The 27,334-nt window shown below is 43.1% G+C and overlaps 2 protein-coding genes across 6 annotated transcripts in view; one reads left to right on the forward strand and one right to left on the reverse strand.

The window, feature by feature from the left end:
• LOC127633259 (myocardin-related transcription factor A-like) overlaps positions 1 to 9,279 on the forward strand; it is a 40,415-nt gene extending 31,136 nt beyond the window's left edge. For 4 of the 5 annotated variants that reach the window (XM_052112214.1, XM_052112213.1, XM_052112211.1 and 1 more), the window contains 13 exons: positions 43 to 189; positions 881 to 1,041; positions 1,382 to 1,498; positions 1,590 to 1,840; positions 3,290 to 3,455; positions 3,789 to 4,172; positions 4,272 to 5,249; positions 5,382 to 5,585; positions 5,666 to 5,764; positions 5,897 to 6,037; positions 6,153 to 6,239; positions 6,341 to 6,401; positions 6,557 to 9,279. In XM_052112214.1, coding sequence (XP_051968174.1) covers positions 43 to 189; positions 881 to 1,041; positions 1,382 to 1,498; positions 1,590 to 1,840; positions 3,290 to 3,455; positions 3,789 to 4,172; positions 4,272 to 5,249; positions 5,382 to 5,585; positions 5,666 to 5,764; positions 5,897 to 6,037; positions 6,153 to 6,239; positions 6,341 to 6,401; positions 6,557 to 7,095 — 3,335 coding nt within the window. In that variant the 3' untranslated portion in view covers positions 7,096 to 9,279. The remainder of the gene's footprint in view (positions 1 to 42; positions 190 to 880; positions 1,042 to 1,381; positions 1,499 to 1,589; positions 1,841 to 3,289; positions 3,456 to 3,788; positions 4,173 to 4,271; positions 5,250 to 5,381; positions 5,586 to 5,665; positions 5,765 to 5,896; positions 6,038 to 6,152; positions 6,240 to 6,340; positions 6,402 to 6,556) is intronic. The other variant, XM_052112215.1, reaches the window with a different exon arrangement.
• Positions 9,280 to 12,291: 3,012 nt separating this feature from the next.
• LOC127633179 (protein shisa-9-like) overlaps positions 12,292 to 27,334 on the reverse strand; it is a 28,710-nt gene continuing 13,667 nt past the window's right edge. Inside the window, exons 3-4 of the mRNA XM_052112053.1 lie at positions 15,292 to 15,414; positions 12,292 to 12,734 (exon numbers count right to left, since the gene is read on the reverse strand). Coding sequence (XP_051968013.1) covers positions 12,292 to 12,734; positions 15,292 to 15,414 — 566 coding nt within the window. The remainder of the gene's footprint in view (positions 12,735 to 15,291; positions 15,415 to 27,334) is intronic.

Raw genomic sequence — 27,334 nt, forward strand, 5'->3', positions numbered from 1 at the left:
CTATTACTTGAATTACTTGAATTGTATTAATTTCCCCCACAGAAACTTCAGCCGAGCCCTCACTGCAGGCCAAGCAGCTGAAGCTGAAGAGAGCTCGTTTGGCTGACGACCTCAACGATAAGATCTCCCACCGCCCTGGACCTATCGAGCTTGTCCACAAGAACATTCTGCCTGTGCACACACTCATTGGTTAGCCTTTAACCACTGTCAAAAACAGCACTTATGTCACACACATGTTTACACCAATGCCAGCAATATTGCAATGTCATGATAGCAATGCAAATCAAGATCTTTCCACAAAGCTCTCATCTTAAAATGATAGTTCACGCAAAACTGAAAACTGTCATATTTGACTCACTCTTATGTTGTTCCAAACCTGTATGATTTTCTTTTTCCTGTGGAACACAGATTTTCCATACAATAAAAGTGGATGGGGACCAGGAGCTGCCATGGTCCGAAAGCACAAAAAAGTAGTCAGAACACCTCATGCATTTTATTACAAGTCTTCTGAAGCCATATGTTAGATCTGTGTGAAGAACTGACTGGATTTTAAAGTGAAAATCATGCCTTGAAAGTCTTTCACAGCCCTGGTGACCATTCACTTTTATTGTATAGAAAAGAGCTGCTTGGACATTTTGCAATAAATATGAAATGAATGACATGAGGCAATGAATAATGACAGGGCAAGTAAATAATGACAGGATTTTCACTGGAATTTTCCCTTAAGTGTTTTCTTAAAAGGTTGCTTAAAATGCTAAACAACAAAGTGACAGTAAGAATGCATACCATAAATCAATTGTAGATCTAAAGTATCTGTCTTAATTTGATTCTCTAATGTATGCGTGACAGATCAGACATTATTTCTTGTCTATTCTCTCAGGTACTGAGTCTCCGAAGGGTGAGAGCTCCTCATTGGATGAGGACAGTAGTGACGCCCTGTCACCGGATCCACAGGGTAGTCAGGACTCTCCTATGGGACTTGCCTCACAACACTCTCCCTATAATATGCTGAATATGAATGGAGACCTCTCACCCATTCAGGTACACTCTGGATTCAGTTGTTTGTTATGAGATATATGGACTATTGCAATTGCTCTTTGAAAACGCTAGAGGGCAGCACTGTTGTACACATCAATTAACTTGAAAATCATCTCATTATTACTCAAGAATGTGACTACATATTCAAGATTGGGATTTAAGATTAAGGAATCTGTCATTTAAAATGTATATTTTTAATATATCACTATTCAGAATATTTGTGGTATTTGAATATACCCCCAAGATTCAGTGTACACTGTATAGTGGGTACATATGCAGAGAGCACAGTATAAGAAATGCATTATAACCCATTTGCCGTATTTAACAAATGAATATATTTTAGTTCCTCAGACAGGCCCCATCTCCTCTGCTCGGTGCGTCTGATAGCTCCCCACCACTGAATCTAGCCAATGAAACTACTGTGACAAACTCTTTCCGTCCACCTACGGGACAAACAAAGGTAAAGTGATAGGCACAATAAGCTTTAAATTTACATGAACATAATACACATTTTTAATTGATTGCATCTTCCTTTGCTGCACCATAAGCAGCAGTCAAAATCCAGCACAGACCGGACTTCTCAGCGACCCAAAAAACCCAAAGATAACAAGCCCAAAGTAAAGAAACTCAAATATCACCAGTACATCCCCCCTGACCAGAAGAATGACCGTGAGCCCCCTCCTCAGCTTGATTCCTCATACGCCAAGATCCTCCATCAACAGCAGCTTTTCCTTCAGCTTCAGATCATCAACCAGCAACAGCAGCACTACAACTACCACACTATCCTTCCTGCCCCTCCAAAGTGAGTGCAGCCACAAAATACATGGATTCAGGCCTAGACAGAATCTGCAGACTTTTTTTTTTTTTGCGCATTTTCTGTGCAGATTTATTTTTTAAACATAAATCGGTGGAAGGGATTTTAACATAGCAAAACAATTTAAATGGACATGACAGTACTACACTCTTATTGGAAAGCTCCATGGAATTGGCAAAAAATATTCATAAACAAACATGCCTACAGGGATGGGGAATGCATAGAACGTTTATGAATGTCAGATATCAAGATTCTCTGATCTAAATTTCTATGTCAGTTCACCTTTTAGTGCTTAATCCTGTTCTGTACACACACCGTTCAGAAAAATATGGGAGTGACAACAGCATTCTACAACCTTATTAACTTGGGTAGGGTCAACCGCATTTTCGAAAATTCCACGCAGTGTGTACGTAACCAAACTGAAAAACTAGTTGTTAATGGCGTGATTAATGGCACATGTGAGATATGTCCGTTTTCTCCTGGTGTAAATCACACTTACGGAGGTATGTGTCTTCATTCATTCATTCATTCATTCATATATTCCAATCTTTTCCTCATTGCTGAAGTTTCTCTCATCATCCCTGCAGTCTCGGGGTAACCTGTACATAACAGTCCAGAGCGCACACGCTGTTTAACATCAGCCGCTTAGACGAGCGTGACCAAAACATGGCGATTCTGTTGACGGCAGTTAACTAAACATTGTCAGATGATAATACATCACTAGTGTATAATAGCTTTGCTTAAAATGGAGAACTAAAAATGGGTTAAACTGGTGGCATTCATGTTTCACATGCGTGAGAAGCAATCATCGCAATTGCGGTATTCAGTCTTTTATTCCGTACACACATGGAACTATAATTTAGGGGATTCACTCCCACATTTAAATGAGGTTGTCACTCCCGAAAATGTGTAGAGTGTAAGTGGCTTGAGTCTTCTGCTGAATTTAGGCATGTTCATGTGCTATAATTCTGCATATGCATATCTCTGAATGTCAGCCAGAGCAGTGGTTCTCAATTGGTGGGTTGTGTCCCATAAATGGGTGGCAGCCAGGTCTGTTCTGACTAGGTCACGGATTGGCGAGAAAAATGCAACTAACAATATATTTGTGCATATTTAGAATAGCAAAATAAAAGAGGAGAGAACACCTCCCATATCTTTTGTTGTTAAAGCCTGTGAGTCCAATCAAACTCAAAGAGGTATTTTGGAGCAAATTCATCGTCACTTGGTAGAAGCATGCCAACATATTGTGTGACCTACTTTTATCCTCGAAAACCATGAACAAAACCATGCAAGATAAAATGAAATACAGCCCAGACTACATTTAATACATGTTCACTTGCTATGAGGATAAACATGGTTTGCGCTGGCCACACAATGCATTTTGTGCAGTGAATTATTGGCTACAAAGATTAATATTAACTCTGTGTGCATTTCTAGACTTCCTGCTGAAAAGAAACAACCTTCCACCAATCCTGGCCCATCCCAGACAACTTCCACCTGCTCTAAAGCCTCCTCCAATCAGAATGGGCCTACTCGTCAGAGCCAGCCTACAGTGGGAGGAGCTAAGCCCAGCACTTTGCCTGCAAACCTGGATGAATTCAAAGTGGGCAACAGTTGCAATTTATTTACTCATACAGGGTTCCCACAGTCATGGAAAACCTGGACATATCAGGGTATTTGAAAAGGGTGATTTCCAGACCTGGAATAGTCATAAAAGTTAAAATAATCACAAGTCATGGAAATTTCTAAAGTCAAGTTACATTATTCAAGTTATGCTCCGCAATATTTCCTCTGCTAGAAATTGCTCTTTGTGAGCGCTATCTTTATGAACTAGTTATCACATATGACAAAAGCCATGGAAATTCATTGGCCAAAATGTGTGGAAACACTGCTCATACAAAAGCAAGAACTAATGTATTGTTTATTTCACTTCTAGGTTGCTGAGCTTAAACATGAGCTCAAACTAAGAGGTCTGACAGTATCAGGGACTAAGAACGATCTCATCGAACGACTGAAAAACTACCAGGAACAGAACTGCGGTTCGTCAGTATCAGGGACTGGTGCTGTGAAAACTCAGTTACAGCAGGTGTCAGCTCAGTCATCTGGGGCTGTCCCACATCAAGCGAAAGGCACGACTGTTAAAATGTCAGCCTTTCCCAGGGTAGCTAACACCAGGGTCCGCACCACAACTCCACCTCAAATTATGCGTTTCAGCAGCACTAGCTCCTCTCCTCCTGTATCTCCTACCCCCTCTGACCGTTCTTTGGCTGGATTGAGTCCAGATGAGACCAGCTGCAATGGGGATGTGTTTGGAGAAATGGTAGGTCTGAGGTTTTTAAAGGAATAGTTCATGCAATGAAAGTGATGTGTGGGGCAGGATAGATGAGTATCTTAAGAACTTGTCTTTTTCCCTTAACAGGTTAGCTCACCTCTCACCCAGCTTACCCTGCACCCCTCTCCAGAGCACCCCTCCATGATTAAAGAGGAGCCTCTTGGGCAGATGCAGGTCTCTTGCAGGCTTTCTCGCCCAGATCCTCTGTCAGCTGTGCAGCCTCAAGATCCAGCTCTGGTGACTGCAGCAAGATCAGCAGTGCCTCTGGACAAAGACCAAATGCTTCAGGAGAAGGACAAGCAGATAGAGGAGCTAACACGTATGCTCAGGCAGAAGCAGAGGCTTGTGGAGACCCTGCGCTGTCAGCTGGAGCATGGAACGCGTGGAGCAGCCACAGACGGCATGGTCAGCACCATTACCTCTGAAATACCATCCCTCCCCAACAGAGTGGAGGTGAGGGTGAAGGAAGAGATCAAGGAGGAAATGGACACGTCAGAGGACTTACAGAAGCAAGTCCAGCCCCCGAAGAAGATGCAGACACAGTGTTCACAGCAGACACTGCTCAAGCTGCAACAGAATCACCGGCTACAGATGCAGCAGCAACAACTGCAGCAGCAGCAAATGCTGGTGGATCTACCAAATGTACAACAACTGAGGACGCAGTTACTGCAACATCGAAATCAGCAACAACAAATGCAAGTGGACCTTACAAAACTCCAGCAAGAGCAAGGGAAGACACAGGTATTGCAACAACAGCAGCAGAAGACACAGTTACAACAACAACAGCAACAGCTGAAGAATCAGTTACAGCAGCAGCAGCAGACAACACAGGTACTGCAAAAGAAGCAGCAGAATCAAGTACAGCAGCAGCAGCAGAAGAATCAGTTGCAGCAGCAAAAGAAGATACAGTTGCAGCAAAAGAAGATACAGTTGCTGCTGCAACAGCAGCAACGACAAAAGCTACAGCAGCTCATCATCCAGCAGAGTCAGCAAAAGCAACTCCAAACCAATCAGAAACAGCAGAAATCACAAAATCAGCTGCAACAGCAGTTACAGACACCGCAGGTCAGCAGCATTTCCCTCTCTTCTGATAGCTCAGATTGTTTGTATGTCATTGTGAAGACTTCTTGCAAATGCTCTGATTTTTCTTTCTTGCAATCCTTACCCTCTTTTTCCCTTTATTTGTTTCTTTTACAGATTTCACAAGTGTTTGTCAACCAACAGTCTGGTACTCAAACGACCACATCTTTCCCACTGGATCTCCTGAAGGCTCATGCCACACCCACACTGGTCACTGATAGCAATGGCAACCGTTATCTAATTGCGCTCACCAGTAACAGTGTGGACAGCCTGACAGGAAAGCCTCCTCAGAGCAAATCCAATGGATGGATTACTCTACAGGTGGCTATAGGCTAGATACATATATCATCATTTATTATTGACTAAGTTCTATTAATAAACCTCGGTTTGTTGGGTTTCAGAGATTACAGTCTACGCCTACCAAGCTCCCTAGCCAATCATCTTCTGAGACTGCTAGTTCTGCCAACCAATTACAAGCTGTCAGAGAGCCCATCACCAAAGTATGTGCTTACAATATGTGGATGTGTTCTGAAAACGAGCGTTTACATGAGATATATTTACATCTCTTTGACGCTCTTTTGATTTATAAAATTCTGGAGTTTTTCAAGCAACCATTGCTCTCCCACTTTCAGGTGCAGAAATCAGGGCTCCACTTGAACACCACTACAGTTCAAGAATTTAGCCAGCCAGTATCTGCACCACCCAGCTTTGAGCCCTTCTTCTGTGAGGAGTCCAACCCATTGAGCAAATCCTCCCCACCCCCTTCATTTAAGGTATAGCACTGTTAGATCAACATATATCATAAATACCCATGTCTTTTTTCTTTTTCTCCCTCTTCTTTTTTGAGCTTTCCATTTTCTCTCTACCTATCATCACCTTCTGTTTTAGGAGGAGGTTTGCCCAACCTTTGATCAGCACACTTTGTTCACCCCTTCCTCCCCAAAGCCGAATTCTCACCTCCCTCAACGTTTCAAAGTATGACTATCTTTCTTTCTTTCTTTCATTCTTTCCTTCCTTCCATCCTTCCTTCCACTGTTTTGTCTTCTAGTAATGTAAAAAAAATTCTCTTTTCACAGGAAAATGTCTCTAACAACCAGCAAATAGATGACCTGTTTGAAATCCTAATCAAGAGTGGAGGTAAAAAAGAGCTCTTTTGAAATTATTCGAATTTTAGAAATCCTTTGAAGCACTCTTAGTCAGGAAATATAATTGAGTTCACTATGTACATGATAGTTGTAGCTTGAAACGTTAATTTTTGTGGTTGTTCTCTCTTGTGCACCCTTTTGAACCAGAAATTTCATCTGGATTCAAAGCCAATCAGGACCCCTCCCTGTCAGACCTCCACTCCAGCCCTCCCACCCCCTCTCCACCTCCTTTATCACTCCACCTCTCACCACCCACACATCACCCTGACCCACCCTTGACCCAACTCCCAGACACACAGGACAGACCCTGCTTGGGAACTGGCCGCCTTGAGGACTTTCTAGAGAGCACCACTGGAACACCTCTTCTAGGTGCGGAGCCAGGTGGTCCATTGACATTGATTGATGACCTCCACAACCAAATGCTGAGCACTTCCAGTATTCTGGACCATCCCTCATCTCCAATGGATACCAGTGACCTGAGCTTCCACCCAACCAGCCTATGCTTTGAAGACCCCACCCTGGGTGGCATGGATTGGTTGGACATACAAGTGGGAGGAGGGAGCAATAATTGTAACAGTGGGGGTATGGTTCTAGCCCCTCTGAGCTCACACACACCACCCAGTGTTTTCTCTGCAGACTTTTTGGACAGTTCAGATCTGCAGCTTCATTGGGACTCCTGTTTGTAGCCATTGGTTTTTATTGCTTAACACACAATTTAGCACCTTCAATCTTACTGTGTATAGGCTGTACACTAAAAATGCCAGACGGACATGCTATTTCTTATGCTGTACAGCTTTATTTTTTCTGCAAATTCCACAAGATTGCCGGATGGTATTTAAATAGGTCCTCTTAAGCACTGAATTTTAAGCTCTTGTTTATTAAATCATACTCAAATGGTTTACATCACACGGCACTATTGCCTTTGCCAACAGAGAGACTAATCTGGACCCCTGGCCACCATCTTTTCTCTCCTCCAAAAACCCAACTAATGTTGGCCTGACCATTTTATCTCCGAAAAATCCATTCCTTGGTTCAACTATTTGACCAGTTGTCTGCATCCATGAGATGAGTTCATTCAGTCCTTTTAACTGCTTTCAAGCACACCAGGTAGCACAACCTCCACTGGAAGAGATGATAATCCTTCTTAAATAGCATGTATAGTATATTTTTTTCCGCCCATTTTAAAGAAATATTCCAGGTTCAATAGAAGTTAACCTTTTCTTTAAAAAAAGCAAAAATGGAGGTTACAGTGAGGCACTTACAATGAAAGAGAATATGGCCGATTTTTGGAAAGACAAATGTTAAGCATATAATTTTCTAAAACAGTTACATTAATTCTTCTGTTAAAACTTGTGTATTATTATAAATGGACATTTTTAGTCATTTTAGGGTTTGTTGACATAAGCCTACATTTTCATGACAACGAAGTTGTAAAATTGGTTATAACTTTACACAAAAAATTTTAGTAAGTGATGTTATCACACTAAAATAATTTGTATATGCATATTTTTTGTCTTGTGGCTAGTTTTGAAAAAGTGAGTATTAAATTGTTTAACATTCAAAAATTGGCCCCCATTAACTTCCATTGTAACCCAGATTATTATTTTTTTTTTAAGAAAAAGAGGGATGGGTAAAAATAAATGTTTGTGGTAATCAATATTATGCAACAAATGCTGTTTATTGAGCTTAACTTGTATTGAACCCAGAAAATTCCTTTAATAAGCTATGACACCAGAACAACAATGTGGTTACAGTGGTGCTGTCATTCAGGTAGTATGACTGAGTTCAGTGTATTTCCTCTCTCTTATAGGTTCTTGACATCTCTCCCAGTGTCACAATTTTCACTCAGTGAAAACAAAAGGATGAAAAATATGAAATACCAAACCACTGCTTATTCGGCATTTTGGTTTCTCCTACTTTGCACTTAAGCTGACCCAAGCTGTGCTCTGGTCTAAAGAAACATCCCAATGTAATTGGCTCTGTAGGGAACCAGGTTTGGTGACGTTCACCAGATCTCTATGCATTGCTGTACTTTAGAATCATAATATTGACAAAACCTTTGTTTTTTTCCCCTCTGATTGTATTCATTTGCTGGTGGAGGTCAGTGCTGGGGTTCAGGTTTCAGAGTATTTGGAAAATATATAAAAAAAAAAAGGTGAAATAATAAAAGGGAAAAAATGCTATGTTGTGTGTTTATATTGTTGCACCTGCACTCAAACATACACAGTCCATTAGAAAGCATTCTTCCCATTTGATTACTTATTATTCTGCTGTTTTGCAGTCAAAAGCAGATTTGATTTATTTCAACTTTTTATAAAAAAAAAAAAAGAAAAAAGAAAGATGCCTGCTTCTCTTAAGAAAATGTAACTTTAACTGCTTATTTCAGTTTAGGAAACTCATGTATTTCAATTGGCAATGTGTAATTTGTAGTGCTTTTGTTGTGATTCTTGTACCTGAGAATTTTCCACAACACTGAGCTACCATCAGTGACCAAAGGATGGCCTGAGAGATACAGCACAGATTGAAGAAAAGAGTCTTTAGGTGTTCCCTGTTGCGATCTGGTTTTCTGCATCAACGACCACCAAACCCTTCTGAATTTTACCTGTCCACAGGGGCGGACTGGCCATTTGGGAGAACCGGGACTTTTCCCGGTGGGCGGGCTTGAATTGCCCGCAATAAGCTGAAATGGGCCGCCACGTTATGCAGAACAGACCACAAAATGGCGCTATGGAGAAAAGGCTAGTTTCTATGTAAAATCCCGGGCCGATTTCTGCATGTTCATGACGGATGATGGTCTCAATGGCATTGAGTTTGGGAAAGAACCATGCCATGAATTTATAACATGTAGGACTATAAAATAAAATACTCAGTGATTACACACAAAAACTAACACTGCAAAAATGGTGTTTAATGTTTTTTTTGTTTTTTTAACTTTTATTTCAAAAAGAGACATTGCAAATCCAAATTTGAAAACACGTTTTACTTAGAAGCCCTTAGGGGCCATTCTCACAGTACATGTCTGTCTGTGAGGTTTTCCACTTCTTTTCATTATGTAAACATCATCTAGAAAGATAATCTTTTATGTTGCAGTGTCTCGCTGTTTTCTAAAGTCTCACGCAGAAGCATTTCATAGACTGTGTCAAGTTTAATGAATAATTCACCCAAAAATTAAAATTCTCTCATCAATTAAAATCCATACCAGATGTGTATGACTTTCTTTCTACTGTAGAACACAATTATTTAGAAGAATATCTCAGCATTGTATGGATGGATTCCAAAACTTTGAAACTCTTAAAAGCACATAAAGGCTGCATAAAAGTTATCCATACAACTCAAGTGGTTTCATTCATGTCTTCTGAAGCGATCCAATAAGTTTTGGGTGAGAACATTCCAAAATATTACTCAGTTTGCGCTGTATATTCTAAGCACAATAATTATTTCAAGCTTGATTGCACTTCTTAGTGCTTGACCCATGCGCAGATGAGCTTGAAATTTAAGTGTAATTGAGAAAGTGTACTGAAATAATGGTCGACAAGTAGACTGATGATGTCAAGATTTCTGGTGACAAAGGAGTTCTTTTTTGGACTGTGGATTGGAGCTTCAAAATGTTGGTCACCATTCACTTGTATTGTATGGACCTACAAAGCTGAAATATTCTTCTAAAAATCTTAATTTGTGTTCTGCAGAAGAAAGAAAGTCATACACATCTGTGATGTCATGAAGGTGAGTATGTAATGAGAGAATTTTCATTTTTGCAAATGATTTTTGCAAACTCGAGACACCTGTGTCCTTTTGCGATGTGTATAATTTTTCTTTCTGGCGTAATAACTTGTCAGGTCTGAACGGCCCCTGATCATGTTGATTTGCATATTTTTATTTTTATTTTTTTGGTCATTGATTCTTTTATTTAACGTGTATGCAAAACCGTAAATATTCTTGCAAAATATATTCTAGTATATATTATGTTTTCTGGTTTTGATTTAAACTTAAAATGTTTAAATTTCAATCTCCTAAACCTAAACTCCAATTGAAGTTAAAAGCCCTTATTCAAATATTTAATTAACATCTCACAATTAATACACAACACATAAGTAACATTTACAATGTAACAAATAGTAGCCTATATACACACTTTTATTTCATAAAGCCTATCTTTTAAAAGTGTCTAAAACCTAATTGACTGTGTAGTTATTAAATACAATTTATGTACAGGAATACAGAAATGCATTTAAGATGCTCAATATAAATGTGAAAAAGCAGAAGAGTCCGGTTCAAAAGAACATCTGGATTGAAGAAAAGCATGACTCAATACTGGAAAATGGGAAGCTCTTTACATTTTTGACTACAAACATTTGTAAATATTCAGATAACACTTCAGTATGTAGCCTACATTTGAAAATGTGACGTTCCAAATTAATTTCTAATTTTTAGATTTCCTATCATAGTCTCTGTTCGACTACAGAAGAAGGTTGTCTGTCCTATCTGATGTGGTATATGGTATTGAATTAGATCTTGTTTTTCTGTTTTCATACATTGTCTCTGAGGTAAAAGTTTTGTTAACCCACTCTGCTGAACCAAGTTGAAGGAAGGACAAACAAAAGAAGGTAAATAGTAAAAGGTTTGCCTACTACAGAACTAGTGCCTGTGAGATCTTGATTTCAATCATGGTTAATTCACTAGAGCTGATATTTTTGCCATTACATAGCTTGATCTATGGAATGATGTGCGTCATTCCCAGATTATTGCTCTGAGCTGCAAGCTACATGACCGTGCTTCTTTTTTGAGCACCATGAGGCAACCAGTTAAGGACAACAATCTGTAAGTGAGCTGCTCAACTCCGCATGACAGTGAAGATTCACACTTTCAGTCAAGCAGTCTTGAGAAAGGGAGGAAACAGAGAAACTCAGAAATTGTTATTCAATAACAGATAAAACAGAAAGATGAGATGAAGTTCGATTACAATATCTCAAATGATTTGATGGCTCCACTCCACGTCTGAGGTGGTTTGGATGTTAAACTAATGCAGCGTCAAAAGCCAAGGTTTCCTCTCTGATCTAACTGTTTTCAGCATTTTCGGAAGGTCTGGAAAGTGTGAGCACTGTGTGGTTCTTGATCAGTTTTATGTTGGCTTTGGCAGTGTGTGTAAATCTTCATTTCATTTGAGCAGGTTTTGCCTCATGTTCAGTGACAGCGTAACATGGTTCTTTTGTAAAAGGTGATTGTTGCCTATGGCGGGAACTGGATTATTATGTCTTGTGACAGGTTTTTCCTCAACTTCATTCCCTTAAAACGAATTAGTGATTTAATGAAATGTTGACCTTCAAACAGAGTAAATGCTCAGACCACAGAGGAAGACGTGAAATCTGAAGTTGATCTTTCCTCATCAACACAAAATCCTCAACACATCCACGGAAGCTTATACACAAATCCTGGTATGAGAGCAGACATTTGGCTGTTGAAGACTTTCTTTGCTCTTTGACCCTGTTCTTGGACAGGAGAACAAGTTTACGTTGTCGTTTGTCCACATAATTTATCCTGAGGTTGTGTTTTTATAAAGATGAGCAGTATAATGTCCCATTCTAACTCTCCTTAATGACTGATTTAGACTGATGTGATGACTGCACTGTCCCCATTGAGTTAATGTGTCCTGAGGGGGCATTCCTGCATTCCGGTTTGAACACTCACATCATTGTTGTTTGAGAGAGGAGCATGCTGCTGCAGTTACACAATGATCAGAGATGAAGCCAGCAAACTAGGACAGAAAAGAAACCATGAGAAACAAGGAGTTCCAGAGTATGACATGACTTTGTAGTCTTTGTGTATACAGCCTGCTGACAAACACAATAACAGTCAGGGGTGTTGTTTTCTTCTTTCCCCTTTTCTCAGACAGTGACCTCTGTCTTGCTGTTGGTGTGGTACGGCTGATACAATGGATGTCCCCCATAGCCTGTGGGCTGGGAAAGGAATTCAGGTAGTGCTTCTGTGCTGTACTGCCTCCTGTTGCTGTAAGTCTGTCTGCAATTGGAGTGCCCTGGATGTGAGGTCTGCCGGTGGACGTGTCTTTGCTCAGAATCCCAAGTTTTCAAGGCTGAGTTGGAGATTTGAGGGTGGGTGGTGGTCTTTGTGATGCGGGTCCTCTCCAACTGGTTGGTTGGGATTGAGATGGAAAGGGGGGAATGGATGTCATGGGAGGGGAGGACCTGGTGAAGGTAGGACTTGTCTTTTGGGTGCATAAGCACCGGTTGGAAGGGTACAGGTGGGCAACGATGCTGGGAGAACTCCATTACTGGATAGCTTTTGTAGTAGCCTCGGCTTGCGGTATCAGCTGTAAGAGAGAAGAAACAAGCATGAGCTAGAGAGGCAGACATAGCCAACCATCACATGAGAAATCTTATCAAAGAATAGCATGAAACATTTTTATCCAATATAAATGCCCACTGGTGGATCTTTTAAATAGTGTTGTTTGTTCAGGGAAAAGTCCTTCACCAGCTACCTGTACCTTTAGTCACTGCATGCTGCAGTGCAAAACAGTGATTTTACGTTAATGTGTCCTGAAAGTTGACCTCCCTATTCTTATTGCTTATGATTGCACAGCATGTGAAATCGATCCAGTACTGGGAGCATCGGCTTTCAGTGAAGTTCTTAAAAGCACATGAAACTGCAACATTTGTATTCCCAAGACTCCTGTTGAGTGCTCTACTGAGAGCTTGTCCATTTTATTAAGCAGTGACTTTATGTTGCCTGAAATGTTTAAAGGTCATTCCTTAGACATGACTTATCTCTCTTCTCACGAGATTTACCTGCGAGTTGCTCACTCTGTCTCGCCACATAAATGTCTGGTTTGCTGTATCCTCTGTTTTATAGTGCTCTGAACCAGCCTGCAAAATTGGAATTGCTCCATGCACAAGATTTTGTGGCCGCATTTGCGCCGTTTCCTATATACATACAGTGCATACTATATATTCATTTATTTATTCTATATTATTACTTTTTTGTTAGGGTTGCTATAAGATAGGGGGTTCAGAGTGTAAAGTTGTCAAAGGGCCCAAAAACTCTAACGGTGCCCCTGTACATGACATGAACGCATAATAACATTTTTGAAGGAAGAACATCAGTCAAAGAAAGCTGGCAATACTGTACATGTCGTGTATCCACTCTGCATTTTCAAGCCTGTGCACAAGGCAGAGGCAGTTGTGGTCTGATTAATGTTATTAATGTTAATACATGCTGGACAAAGCTGCACTAAAGTCCCATAATCTAGGTCTGTTAGTCTGAATTCGTAAATACCAGACTAGTACGATTACAGTCAGACTAAAGAGTTTACTTTGTAGTTCTTGTAAACATACTGATTGTGCATGGGCTTACATGCCCGAAAAACACTGTGAAATAAAAGGATTGAGTAAAATTCATGTAGATGCACTTTTGGTCACAGCCTCATCAAATCCATTGTGGGACCCTTCATCAAATGTGTAAACTGATGCCATGTGGCATTCTTTCAAGTAACATAGTCATCAAATTGTATTTTTAGCCTTATTTCTCTTATTTATTGTTACTTCTTGCCACAAGGTGATTTGTGTAGACGATGGCTGAAAAACCTTACTCCGAAGGCTATATTGTCAGAGTGCCTCATCATTATTATCATCACAATGTGCTGATTGGCATCAGATCTTTGTTCAGCTAATAATGTGTATAGATTATTTATGCATCATTATGTCACTGAATCTTTGTGTTTTTGCTACAAATGGCTTAACAAGTTCCCAGAATCTAGGGCAGTCTAATGTTCCTGTCTGAAAGTAAATAAACAATGGACAACAGCAAACACCTCTCATGCCCACAAGCTCCCTTTTGCTGTCATTAAAATTGAGTTGTTCTAGGGGGCCTGGGTAGTTCAGCGAGTATTGACACTGACTACCACCCCTGGAGTTGCGAATCCAGGGCGTGCTGAGTGACTCAAGCCAAGTCTCCTAAGCAACCAAGCTGGCCCTGTTGCAAGGGAGGGTGGAGTCACATGGGGTAACCTCCTCGTGTTCGTGAATAGTGGTTCTCGCTCTCAAAGGGGCGCGTGGTAAGTTGTGCGTGGATCATGGAGGGTAGCATGAGCCTCCACATGCTGGGAGTCTCCACGGTGTCATAGGAGCCACAACGAGCCACATGATAAGATGCCGTTTGAATGTCTCAGAAGCGGAGGCAACTAAGACTTGCCTTCTGCCACTCGGATTGAGGTGAGTAACCATGCCACCACAAGGACCTACTAAGATATTGGGCATTCCAAATTGGGAGAAAAGGGGATAAAAAAAATAAGAAATAAGAAAATTAAATTGTTCTTTGACAAAATGGAAGAGGAGCTGTGTTTTTATTTTTACAAATTCGAGATTAAGAAAAGTAACAGATTGCCTATTAACAGATTATGCCTCTTGGGTATTTACTTCATAAAGCATCACTTTGAATAAATCTGTAAAAGACAAGGGGATTGCTTTCTAAGAAATGGCTCTATGAACTGAAAGAGCTAGATTTATCATTACCCTCATTGCACTTCTTTTGCCATAATAAAAATCCATTGTCACTGTGTAGTAAGTGTATTAAGGATCCTACTGGTAATTCTGACAAAAACAACTGCAGAAAATGTGTCCGGTGTATGTGCACGTCTGTGTAAACATGTGGCCATAGGCACTGGAACCCTAGTTTGAGGACTTGTGACACTGAGTAACTTTGTAGTACTGCCCCAAATGTGGTCCTCTCATACCAGAAGGCTTCCAAAATTCTGTCAGTCAAACTCAGGCACTGTTGTTCATGGCATTCAACCAAATATGTATGAAATAATTCAACGTTTGTGAATGATGTGTGTTTGTGCACATTAGGTTATTGCACGTAAGATTTCTTACCAACTGCCTTTAGAGAGTTGTACTTATTTAGCGCAAGACCTGGTATGCTGAGGTTGCTCTGAGGATGAGGTAGTCCGACTGGTGTTCCGAAAGAGAAGCCAGTGTTGTTTAGATGGTACTGCTCTGGAATGTAGAAGAAGGGAAGAAAAAATTTAAAAATAAACAAACTTTTTACATGCAGATCCATACATACAATTTACCTTGACAGAAGATTTACCCACAAGATTTTAACTCTGAATAACTTTAAATAAATTTCACAAACTCTAAATAGTTAGGTGGGTAGTTGATGTTTTGAGGGACCTAAAGCTTTAAAGCTTTCCCACCGTGTATGATGGGTGTTGCTGACATAGCAGCATGCTGATGCCTAAAGTGATGAGAGAGACGACTTTCTGGCATAGAATTTTATAATTCATAATGTGCATTTCCACATCTACTCAGCTTAAACCATTCTGCCCAAAACCTGCCCAATGATAAAGCATTTATTGCACATTCTGAGAGAGGCATGAACTCAGCTGGTTTGAAGCAAAGATTCAATATCTTCCAAATTTGGGATTAGATTCAGTTTACATGTAAACTATGATGAAATATGTAGTTTCTGAATGAGACTACAGCAAGCATAAATACCTTAAGAAAACGTCTTTCTGAAGCTAACTTAAAGGAAACAATGTTATAAAGTGTTCTTGAATAAATCAGCATGTTAAACAGAACTTGTAGGTCACAGCTAAACATGCCAGCAGTGCTTACCAAACTTTGTAATTTGCATGTATTTCTCCTGTTTAGACAAGCATGTGAGAATACTTCACTGAAGAGGTATTCGTTGTGATGTCAATTTGTAAGCCAACCCGAAAGGCTAATTCGCCAGGGGCTCGCTCTTTCTAACGTGTTTATAGAATGGCATTCATAAGGACACTGGCTAATATGTACTTGAAGATAATTTCTAGTTTTAATCCACAACATAACCTAGAAGCCATCACTCCTTAAATGTGAATTTTAAAACCTATATGTTTGCAAAATAATTTTTATGTGGCTCATTGTATTTAAAAGTTTGCATTTCATAACCAGCTAGAATTTAAAACTGCATGTTTGTTCAAGTGTGATCAATTTGCATGGTAGCTCAATAGATAGAGTGTTGCTCCAAAAGCAGATCAAGTCAGTATAAACATAATCTATCAAACTCCATTGGTTAAATCAATGTCTACTGAAGTGATCCAGTTGGTTTTGGGTGAGAACAAAACAAAATCGAACTCCTTTTTCACTGTACATCTTGACAGCAGCCTCTAGGCAGATCATGATTTCAAGCTTGATTACACTTCCTATAGCGCCATCTAGCTCTGCACATGCGTCAAACACTAGGAAGTGTAATCGAGCTTGAAATCATGATCTGCCATGATTTGCAGAAGAAACAAATTCATACTGGGATGGCATGAGAGAATTGTTATTAAAAGTTTGAGAAAACATTGAACTCACTTTTAGCGCCACACAGTGGACTTCTCAACTCAGAACTGATTTTTGTAAGGAGCCTTGTTCCATTATTTAGCAAAAATATTGCCACAGTCACGTAATGTAACATCAGGCTGAATCCTTGTGTTGTGTAAGTTGAACAACCATTATAATCCTTTTGTAGCAACTTATGTTTTCAAAGCACACAGCAGTTTAAAAAAATCACTTTTGAAGGATGACTGTGTGTAAATAAAAGATAAAAGTAAGTTTAAGTCTAAAGGTTAGTTCACGAGGAAACACATGGTTTTAATTCTCTTCCAGGTTTCAGGACTACAAACTGAAGAGCTCTGTTGTAAAAAGCATAAATTACAACACTGTTATAATATTTGTCATATTATAACTTAAGTGCAAGACAGGCCATAATTTGAGTCTGTTTGCTGAACTAAGAGACCTATTTAAATTGATTCTATATGCAGCACCTCATCAGCCACCCTATATTGACTGTAGAGATGTGGTTCAGGGCACTCTGATGCCCCAGCCTGGATGACCTATTTTTACTCGTAAGCTGTGGGTGACAGCACAGGAAGGACATTGATGCAATTAAGGAACATTAGATGTTGTTGTTTTTTCTCTTTCCTGTTTGTTCCATTACTCATTAGTCATGTTTCATTTAACATGGGCAGTGTGTGGGGCCTGTGTAACTCAGCAAGTAAAGATGCTGACTACCACCCCTGGAGTCGCAAGTTTGAATCCAGGGCATGCTGAGTGTCTCCAGCCAGGTCTCTTAAGCAACCAAATTGTCCTGGTTGCTAGGGAGGGTAGAGTCACATAGGGTAACCTCCTCGTGGTCGCTTTAATGTGGTTCTCGCTCTCGGTGGGGCACGTGGTGAGTTGTGTGTGGATGCTGCAGAGAATAGCATGAAGCCTCCACACGCACTATGTCTCCGTGGTAACACGCTCAACAAGCCATGTGATAAAAGGTGCAGATTTACTGTCTCAGATGCGGAGGCAACTGAGATTTGTCCTCCGCCACCCGGATTGAGGTGAGTCACTATGCCACCCATAGGCGGAAATCGCTGGGGGTTGTCCCCCTAAAATATCATTAAAATATGTGTATTGTAAATAATATAATGATATATTCTTAAAATAATTGTTTAAGAAATAAAATAATACAAATGCAAATGGGGCAACAACAAAAAAAAACCTTGGTGTCCCCTTCAAAAATTGCTCTTGAGAATTGTTATGTTTATTGTCCCCCCCAACATTTTGATGAAATTTTCGCCCCTGAGGCACAACAAGGAATTAGAGTGCATTGGAAATTGGGCATTCCAAATTGGGGAGAAAATGGGAGGGGGAAAAAAACTCAAAAACATGGGCAATGTGTTCAATCTGAGAAATGTGGACAGCCTTTCCTTTACAGTAAACTTGGGTTACACATTCTAAAATCACCCTGGCATTTCCTGGTGGCTGTAAATACAGTATTTTTATGTTTGAAATAAGTGGTACATTAATGCAAAGAGCATACCATTCAGTGTGTTAATTTAGACAAGTGTGACGGCCCTTGCTGGGTTTGTAGTTCCTAAACCGAGAGGTCTCTCCTATTGCGTAAGTAGCTTACGCTATGGGAAAACTCCGTTTCTCGAGAAATATTGAAGTCTTTTTGTAAAACGCATTGCAGCTGCACAGCAGACAGCGATGAGCGAGGCAGCTCGGTCATTGGCTGTGCCGCGGCAACTGCTCGAACCAATGACGGGGCGACTCTGAACGCAGCGACCAATGGGCGCGCGCCTCGCGTTCGCGCGCTCAGAGCCTGCCGAAATTAGCATAGGCAGGCTATATAATGGGCACCCCGTCATGCGAGTTCCTTTACATTTAATCTCCTTCAGTGAAGACCACTCACTGCACTCATTCAGGGCGGATGCCCCGAATGCGACTCCTTGGGCCTCGCCGAGCTGCGCGTTCGCTTTGCCGTTTTCACCGCAAACGAGCCGGCTTCCACCGTGCTGCCACCTCCGTTCGAGCCGTGCAAGAAAAAGCGCCGCTCACAGAGGCTGCCAGAGCACGCCGACTTTGGTGACGTCACGCCGGCTCAGTCCCCGCGTACATCACCGCTACCAGAAATCTCCCCGCCACCAGTCCACTTCACGAGAGTGGACCTGCACCCCTCCAACAAAGCAGTGGGTCTCGTCTCGTTCGGCACATCAGGGGACGACGATGGAAAGGATGACAGCCTCTCTCTTGACGCTGCATCCGACGACTGGCCAGGCTTGTTCGACCCCGCGCCATCGACATCAGCGGACACGAGCGCGGGCACCAGCATGGACTCGGAAATCGTCCGTATCCTGTCAAAAGCCGTGGAAGACCTCGGGCTCGACTGGTCTTCCCCAGAAGAACCCGCCCGCAGCCGGCTGGACGAGTGGTTCCTGCAGGGGCGCCGGCAGGCCCCCCGACAGAGACCCTCTCCTTTCTTCCCTGAGGTCCACGACGAGCTCACAAAGTCGTGGAAAGCCCCGCACTCTGCTCGCCTAAAGCCTTCTTTTTCTTCCTCGCTCTCCTCAGTGGACGGCGCGAGAGAAAGAGGCTACGAGGCAACTCCGCCCCTCGAGGAGACCGTGGCCAACCATCTATGCCCACCCTCCACCGCTGGATGGAAGGCCAGAGCTTCTCACCCCTCGAAGCCCTGCAGAACCACCTCAGCTCTCGCCGGTCGCGCATACGCCGCCGCCGGCCAAGCTGCGTCAGCGCTGCATTCGATGGCGGTCCTACAAGTTATTCAGGCCAAACTTCTCCGCACCATGGACGAGTCTGGACCTGTACCTGAGGCTTTCAAGGACCTGCTCAGCGCTACGGACGTAGCCCTGCGAGCCACAAAGGCCACCGCCCAATCCATCGGCCGGGCCATGGCTAATTTGACCGTCCTTGAGCGCCATCTGTGGCTAACGCTAACAGAGATGAAGGACGCGGATAAGGCACCATTTCTTGACGCGCCTGTCACTCCAAGCAGCCTGTTCGGACCGGCGTTGAGAGAATTCACTGAGCGCTTCACTGAGGCTCGGAAGGATTCGCAAGCTATGCATCACTTCCTGCCCAAGCGCTCCAGCTCGTCTCAGAAACCGCCCCAGCAGCAGCAGCGAGCCAGGGCAGAGCCGCCCGTCTCCCAGCCGAAGAGCAGACCTGAAAAGGGCGCTCGGCGCCGCTCGCGTTCCGCTGGCGAAGAAAGCCGCACGAGCAATGAGGTCCTCGGCCCAGAATCACTCTGAACATGGAGCCTCGTAAGTCTTCCTAGCAACAGGAAGAAAAAGAGAGAGTACGTGTCTCGCAAAAGCCGGACCGCTCTTTCTCAAACATCTAAAACATTACCCAGTCCCCTTACAGGCGGCTGGAAATGTCTATACAGCAGTCAATGGGCCAGTCATAAAACTCGCTCACCTGCAATCAAACGCCGTTTTTACGGCGACACACAGAAATCACGAAAAGAGTCATTTTCTGCCTGTGTCACTAAGGGTTCACATGTCCACACTAAAGTGTGCATTCCCACATATCAGTACTGTCCAAACAGTGCCAAATACCTCCCCAGTTCAGGCTGGATGTCCCAAAAATGTAGATCGTGTGCCTATTGTCATGTATGCACCACTACACACAAGCACTGTTCCCACAGTTATAAACACTTCCCCAGTAAAAACGGGAAATACTATCAGTGTAGCGCGCGTGCCTGCTGTACTGCACGCACCCCTACACACAGCTACCCATACAGTTTCAAACAGCTCTCTATTTCATGCCGCAAGCATCACAGATGCAATCGTGTGAGCAAAGAAACTCCCGCTAAATCGCGGAAAGCTTTATGAATGTGGCCAGCGTGCCTATTATGATGTATGCACCCCACCCCAAAACATTGTTCATACAGTTGCAAGCATCTCTCCGACTCATGCTGTGAGCATCTCGGAGATAGCGCGCGTGCCTGTACTCTCACACACACCCTGCACTCGGCACTCAATACGGCTGCTCAGCGCGCACCTGCGCCTCTGAGAGCCGTAGACTCTGTGTTAGCACAAAGCGATTTGCGGTGGGGCCCATATGTCACTGCGACACGCCCCCAGCCAGCATTCAGCCCATATCTGTCGCGAGCAGAAGCCTGGGAAAAAATCCCGATATGCTGAAATGGGTTTTGAATATAATAAAACACGGATACTCACTTCAGTTCAGCTCGCAGACCACCCCGCTTTTCAGCGGTGGTCGAGACGAAAGTGAGAAAAGATGTGTCACATGTTCTACGCACCGAGTTGCTCAAACTGATAGAGAAGGGCTATAGAAACTGTTCCTCCCTCTTTGAGCGAGCGGGTTTTTACAGCCGCTATTTTCTCGTCCGAAAAGGGACGGTGGCCTTAGCCCCATCCTGGATCTCAGACATCTGAACAAAGCTTTAATGATTCGCTCGTTCAGAATGTTAACAACCAAACATATCCTCGCACAAGTTAGCCCGGGGATTGGTTTCTATCAGTGGATTTGAAAGACGCTTACTTTCACATTCGATAGCGCCTCATCACAGGCCCTTTCTGAGATTAAGCTTCGAGGGACAGTCATACCAATACACAGTACTACCATTCGACCTATCATTGGCCCCCGTACATTCACGAAATGTATGGACGTGGCACTTTCCCCTGAGACAGCGGGAGTCGCGAATACTGAATTACCTCGACGATTGGCTAATCATAGCACAATCAGGGGACCAGTTAATGACACACAGATCTTGGATTATCAGCCATCTAGAATGCCTGGGTCTGAGAATCAATTTTGCAAAGAGCGTGCTATCCCCAGCCAGAATATCTCTTTTCTGGGAATAGTGCTAGACTCAGTGCAGATGACAGCGTGCCTCTCATCAGAGCGGCGCTCTCTATTCGACGCCTTGCAACATCGTTCAGAGCGGGCACGCAGGCCCCGTCAAGCGATTTGAAAGAATGCTTCGGTCTCATGGCCTCGGCATCAGCTGTACTCCAGCTAGGATTGTTGCACATGCGTCCTCTCCAGCGCTGGCTCAAGAGCCGTGTCCCCACTCACACGTGGCGCTTGGGCCACTTTTTGATCAGAGCGAATCACGGCTGTATAAAAGCCCTGACGCCCTGGAAAGCCATCAACTGGTATCAAACCGGCGTGAGTCTGGGCGTGAGTATGAGGAGAAAAATGATCACGACAGATGCCTCCAAAATAGGATGGGGGGCCCTTTACGAGGGCAGGCCTGTCTCCGGGTTTTGGTCAAACCCGGAAAAGCGCCTACACATAAACTGTCTGGAAATGAAAGCGGTCGTCTTGGCCCGCAGAGCCCTGCTTCCGTACCTAAAAAGCGAACACGTCCTGGTCCGAGCGGACAACATGGCCGGTAGTTTCAGTATATAAATCACCAAGGTGGACTCAGGTCGAGCTCCTGCACGCTATGGCCAGGGAGCTCATTCTATAGTCACAACACCACCTGCGCTCGCTAAGGGCAGCGCACGTGCCAGGTGTCCTGAACCAAGGAGCGGACATGCTATCCAGAGACAAGGTTCTCCCAGGAGAATGGTCTCTCCACCCTCTGACGGTTCAGTGGTTATGGCAAACCTTTGGCGAGGCAGAGGTCGACCTCTTAGCCTCCAAGGAAAACGCCACTGCCCTCTCTTGTTCCCAAAAAGCACGGACGCTTCGCCCAAGTTTGGCCGAGCAGCCCCTTGTATGCTTTTCCCCCAATCGCGATGCTACCTCAGGTCATCAGTCGGATCAGGGAGGTGAAATGTGCAGTGCTCCTGGTAGCCCCACTCTGGAAAAACCAGGCGTGGTTTCCAGAACTGATACAGATGATGCAATCTGCCCCATGGCCGATTCCGCTGAGGCAAGACCTCCTCGGAGAGGCCAGCGGGATGATTCTTCATCCCGCCCGATCTGTGGGCCCTCCATGCATGGCCCCTCAATGGGTTCCGAGAACCTCCCCAGTGGAGTTTTGAGAACCATTACTGAGGCGTGGCGCCCTCTGGCGCTTGTATGCCCGAAAGTGGAAAGTGTTCAGTGACTGGTGTGATACCAAGAGTTTGAACCCCAAAGCGTCGCGAGATACCAAGTGTACTCGCCTTTTTGCAGGAGCTGCTGGAGGCGGGCCGCACACCCTCCACGCTCAAAGTCTATGTGGCTGCCATAGCGGCGTCACACAATCCTGATAAAGGACATTCATTAGGGAAAAACTATCTGATCGTTCGTTTCCTAAGAGGCACTAGGAGGATGAACCCTCCTCGCCCACCTTCGGTGCCGATCTGGGACCTGGCCCACGGTCCTGGGCGCACTCAAGGGTGCCCGTTCGAACCTCTCGAACCGTGCACCTTAAGCAGCTCTCGCTCAAAACCGCGCTCTTGCTGGCACTTCGCTTCAGTTAAAAGAGTGGGCGACCTGCGCATGCTGTCATCAAGCTGCTTGCCTGGAATTTGGACCTAACGACTGCAGAGTTGTCCTTAGGCCAAAGCACGGGTATATTCCTAAAGTGCTCTCCACACCCTTCAGAGCACAGGTGATATCTCTGGCAGCCTATCGTCCCCAGCAGGCAAAGCGGCGCAAATTTACTCTGCCGGTCAGGGCTCAGAGTATATTTGGAACCTTCTGCCCTGTTCAGACAGAGCGGAACAATTATTCGTATGCTTTGGCGGCCGAACTAAGGGTCTCGCTGTCTCAAAGCAAAGAATATCGCGCTGGATAGTGGATGCTATAAGCTGGCTTATGAAGCCAAGGGCCTTCAATGCCCCTTAGGCATCAGAGCTCACTCTCACGAGGAGCATGGCCTCCTCGTGGGCGTGGTCGAGTGGGATACCCATTGAAGATATTTGTCGTGCGGCAGGCTGGGCCTCGCCTTCGACATTTATCAGGTTTTATAACCTACAGGTCCCCTCATTGCATTCCAACATTCTATCAGCCTGACTATAGAATGGAATAGAGTGTGTGTATGCTGGACAGCACCTCCTCCCTTATAAGGTCTGTCTCTGACCGACTTAGAGGATTTATTATGCGTACCAGTACATAAAAAGCTCAGTACATAAGATGTGTGCTTGTGTTTGTACAAAGACTTGCCGCCTTGGCAAGGACGCTCTGTAATATCCCTGTATATAGCTCGCCGTTGGCCGGCTCGGGGAATAATCACTTTGCTTTAAAGCTCAGGCACCTGCCTCTGGTTTTATAGAGCGAAGTCAGCACGCACGGCGTTTTACATGGTGTTCCCATAGCGTAAGCTACTTACGCAATAGGAGAGACCTCTCGATAACCTCGGTTCCCTGAGAGGAGGGAACGAGTATTGCGTAAGCTGCCGTGCTTGTGCTTGGTCAGTTCGCTTCAGTCGATTGAACCTAAAGGAACTCGCATGACGGGGTGCCCATTATATAGCCTGCCTATGCTAATTTCGGCAGGCTCCGAGGGTTGCGACCCGCCCATTGGTCGCGCGTTCAGAGTCGCCCCGTCATTGGTTCGAGCAGTTGCCGCGGCACAGCCAATGACCGAGCTGCCTCGCTCATCGCTGTCTGCTGTGCAGCTGCAATGCGTTTTACATAAAGACTTCAATATTTCTCGAGAAACTGAGTTTTCCCATAGCGTAAGCTACTTACGCAATACTCGTTCCCTCCTCTCAGGGAACCGAGGTTACGTTAGTAACCGAGTCATTTTCTCTTCTCCCTGGTGTTTGTGGGCTGGTGCTTCTTTTCGAGTGATGAGCCCTGTTCATTAATCCTACCTGGATTCACCTGTGAAGAAGGTGGCGAGGGCTTTTAAAACTGGATCTCGTCATTCCTGTGGGGTCTCTCCCTGATCAAGACTTGTGTTATTCTCTTTAGTTAACAGTTATATTGTTATGGCTTTTACCCCCTTTTAATAAATTATATACTTTGAGCAAGATATCCAACGTGTAGTCTCCCTTATTCCTTCCATTTACAAGCTGGCTGTTACACAAGTATGCTTAGACCTAGGGTACTAAAAAAAAGAGAGCAGGATGTTCTGACATCATCACAGTTCAAGGGAACTGGGTAATTTTGAGTTTTAATTGCATGCAATTTACTTTCATTGAAACAAGCTTGCTGTCTTTGGGCACTTTTTAACACACATGCTGGCAAAGCATATTACCATTAGAGATTCACCGATCAGTCACAACTTTAAAACCACCTGCCTAGTATTGTGTAGGTACCCCTCGTGCCACCAAAACAGCACCAACCCGCATCTCAGAATGCTGTTCTTCTGACCACAAATATACAGAGTGGTTATCAGTCAGAATTTGTCAGTTTGAACTAGTCTGGATATTCTCTTTTGACCTCTCTCATCAACAAGGTGCTTCCACACACAGAACTGTCGCTCACTGGATGTTTTTTGTTTTTGGCACCATTCTGAAAAAATTCTAGAGACTGTTGGGTGCTTAAAATCTCAGGAGATCAGCAGTTACAGAAATACTCAAACCAGCCCATCTCGCAACAATCATCCATGCGATTATCTAATCAGACAATCGTGTGACAGCCGTGCAGTGTATAAAATCATGCAGATACAGGTCAGGAGCTTCAGCTAATCTTCACATCAACCATCAGAATGGGGAAAAATGTTATCTCCATGATTTGGAGTGTGGCATGATTGTTTGTGCCAGATGGGCTGGTTTGAGTATTTCTGTAACTGCTGATCTCCTGTGATTTTCACACACAAAAGTCGCTAGAATTTACACACAATGGTGCCAAAAACAAAAAACATGCAGTGAGCGACAATTCTGTGGATGGAAATACCTTGTTGATGAGAGAAGTCAACAGAGAATGGCCAGACTGGTTCGAACTGACAAAGTCTACGGTAAATCAGATAACCGCTCTGTACAATTGTGGTAAGAAGAATATTATCCAAGAATGCTATTCTGTGATGCGGGTTGGCGCTGTTTTGGCGGCACAATATTAGGCAGGTGGTTTAAATGTTGTTAGTGTATGTTACAGGTTTACAGTGCATTACTCTGTATGGCCCTATACTTTGTAGTCTTTGCAGGTGTAGGAGTTTCAGATTATAAATGTTTCTCATTCCACTCCCTAGTTCCCTGTGATTATAGTGGACATGAATTCAGGCCTTTCAAAAGTTAACCAAAAGAAAAAAATGGCAAAAGAACTGTTGGATGTATCTTTTCAAGTGTAATTGCTTATCAAATAGAAATCTGTTCCTTGTGAAAAACTCATTTGGATGCAGCTTTTTTTTTATCTTGATCCACTGAGAATGCAATGCCTCGAAGACATTAACTTTAATCCAACGGCACACCATCATTGACCATCTATTTGTACCCTTGACACACTCTGCTGTTTGATAATGATGAAGAGTAAAAGGAGAATCTTATGAAGGGGGTTTTCAGGGCAAAGCTTCTCTCAGGGAACAAGACTTTAGCATCAAAAAGAGAATTCAGACCAGTGTGTTCACAAGATTAAGCATGTGTGATCTAATTGAATGAGAGAGGTTGATAAAAAGAGGGATATGTCCTCTGTGCACGTTACCGCCTTCATTAGGTATTTCTGACAAGACCTTTGAAGTCAAAACCATTGTAAGGAAGCCCAGAGGGGTAATAACAGCTTTTGATGCATTATGTAATTCTTTTTTAAGGCTGTTTGCATTGCAGGCTGAGCAAGAGGGGTTTAGTATACTGTGGCGTGTGCAGGTTATTAATAAAGTCATGTATATTTTTAAACCAGTTGCCCTGCAGTTTTCTGATTCAGGAAGTTCTCTCTTCAAGAGCACATTTTTTTCAGCCATTAGCATGGTCTCTCAGACACCAAACAGAATATTAAGGTTAAGTGTATGCTGAGGGGTTTAACGTGAATTATTATTTAGCTGAGGTTTTAGTGGCTTCAGGGACAGACAAAATTTTAACTCAAAACAAAAAGAGTGCCTAAAATTGTTCAAAAGGGAATCCTTATACCCACATAAGCTCAAGGGTAAACATCCTGCCAGTCATATTTCAAGATGGGGATGTGGATTGAATGGGGGATTGAGAATGTGCAGCAGAGATGCACTTATATGGGATGGGGTGGCATCTGTGTATTTGTGCATCATTGTTAACAGTCTTCATTGAAGTGCCACCATTTCCCACCATGAGGAACTGTTGTGGTCTTGTGCTGTTATTCCTGAAGCAGTGAAGACCTTTGTTATGCTGTAGTGACAGGTGTGTGTGCGTGTATGCATGTAATGGCATATAAAACAAGGCTAAAAATCCCTATAAGGGAAATTATTAAAGAGAGGACTGGATAACAGGATGTCTAACATTGGACAGAACTGAGACTTTGTGTAGTCACTGTCATGCCATAGTAAATGTGCTCACATAAACACATATTTCTGATATTAACCTCTGCTCATTCTACAGGCTGGATAAAGGATTTAATTAGTACCTCTTATTTAGGGCTGTCAATTTAACACATTAATTCAGTGCGATTAATTATATTAAAAAAAATGATGTGTTAAAAACTTAACACAATTAATCATGTCCCCATACTGCAAGTACTAGAAGTTTTTCATCGTTATTGAATTATTGTTATTTTAGGGGCTTTCTCAGAAAATATTTATATATGTGATTAATTCAATTAATTATTCTGAACACCAAGTA

Source organism: Xyrauchen texanus, chromosome 40 (genome assembly GCF_025860055.1).
Source record: "Xyrauchen texanus isolate HMW12.3.18 chromosome 40, RBS_HiC_50CHRs, whole genome shotgun sequence".
Taxonomy (NCBI): domain Eukaryota; kingdom Metazoa; phylum Chordata; class Actinopteri; order Cypriniformes; family Catostomidae; genus Xyrauchen; species Xyrauchen texanus.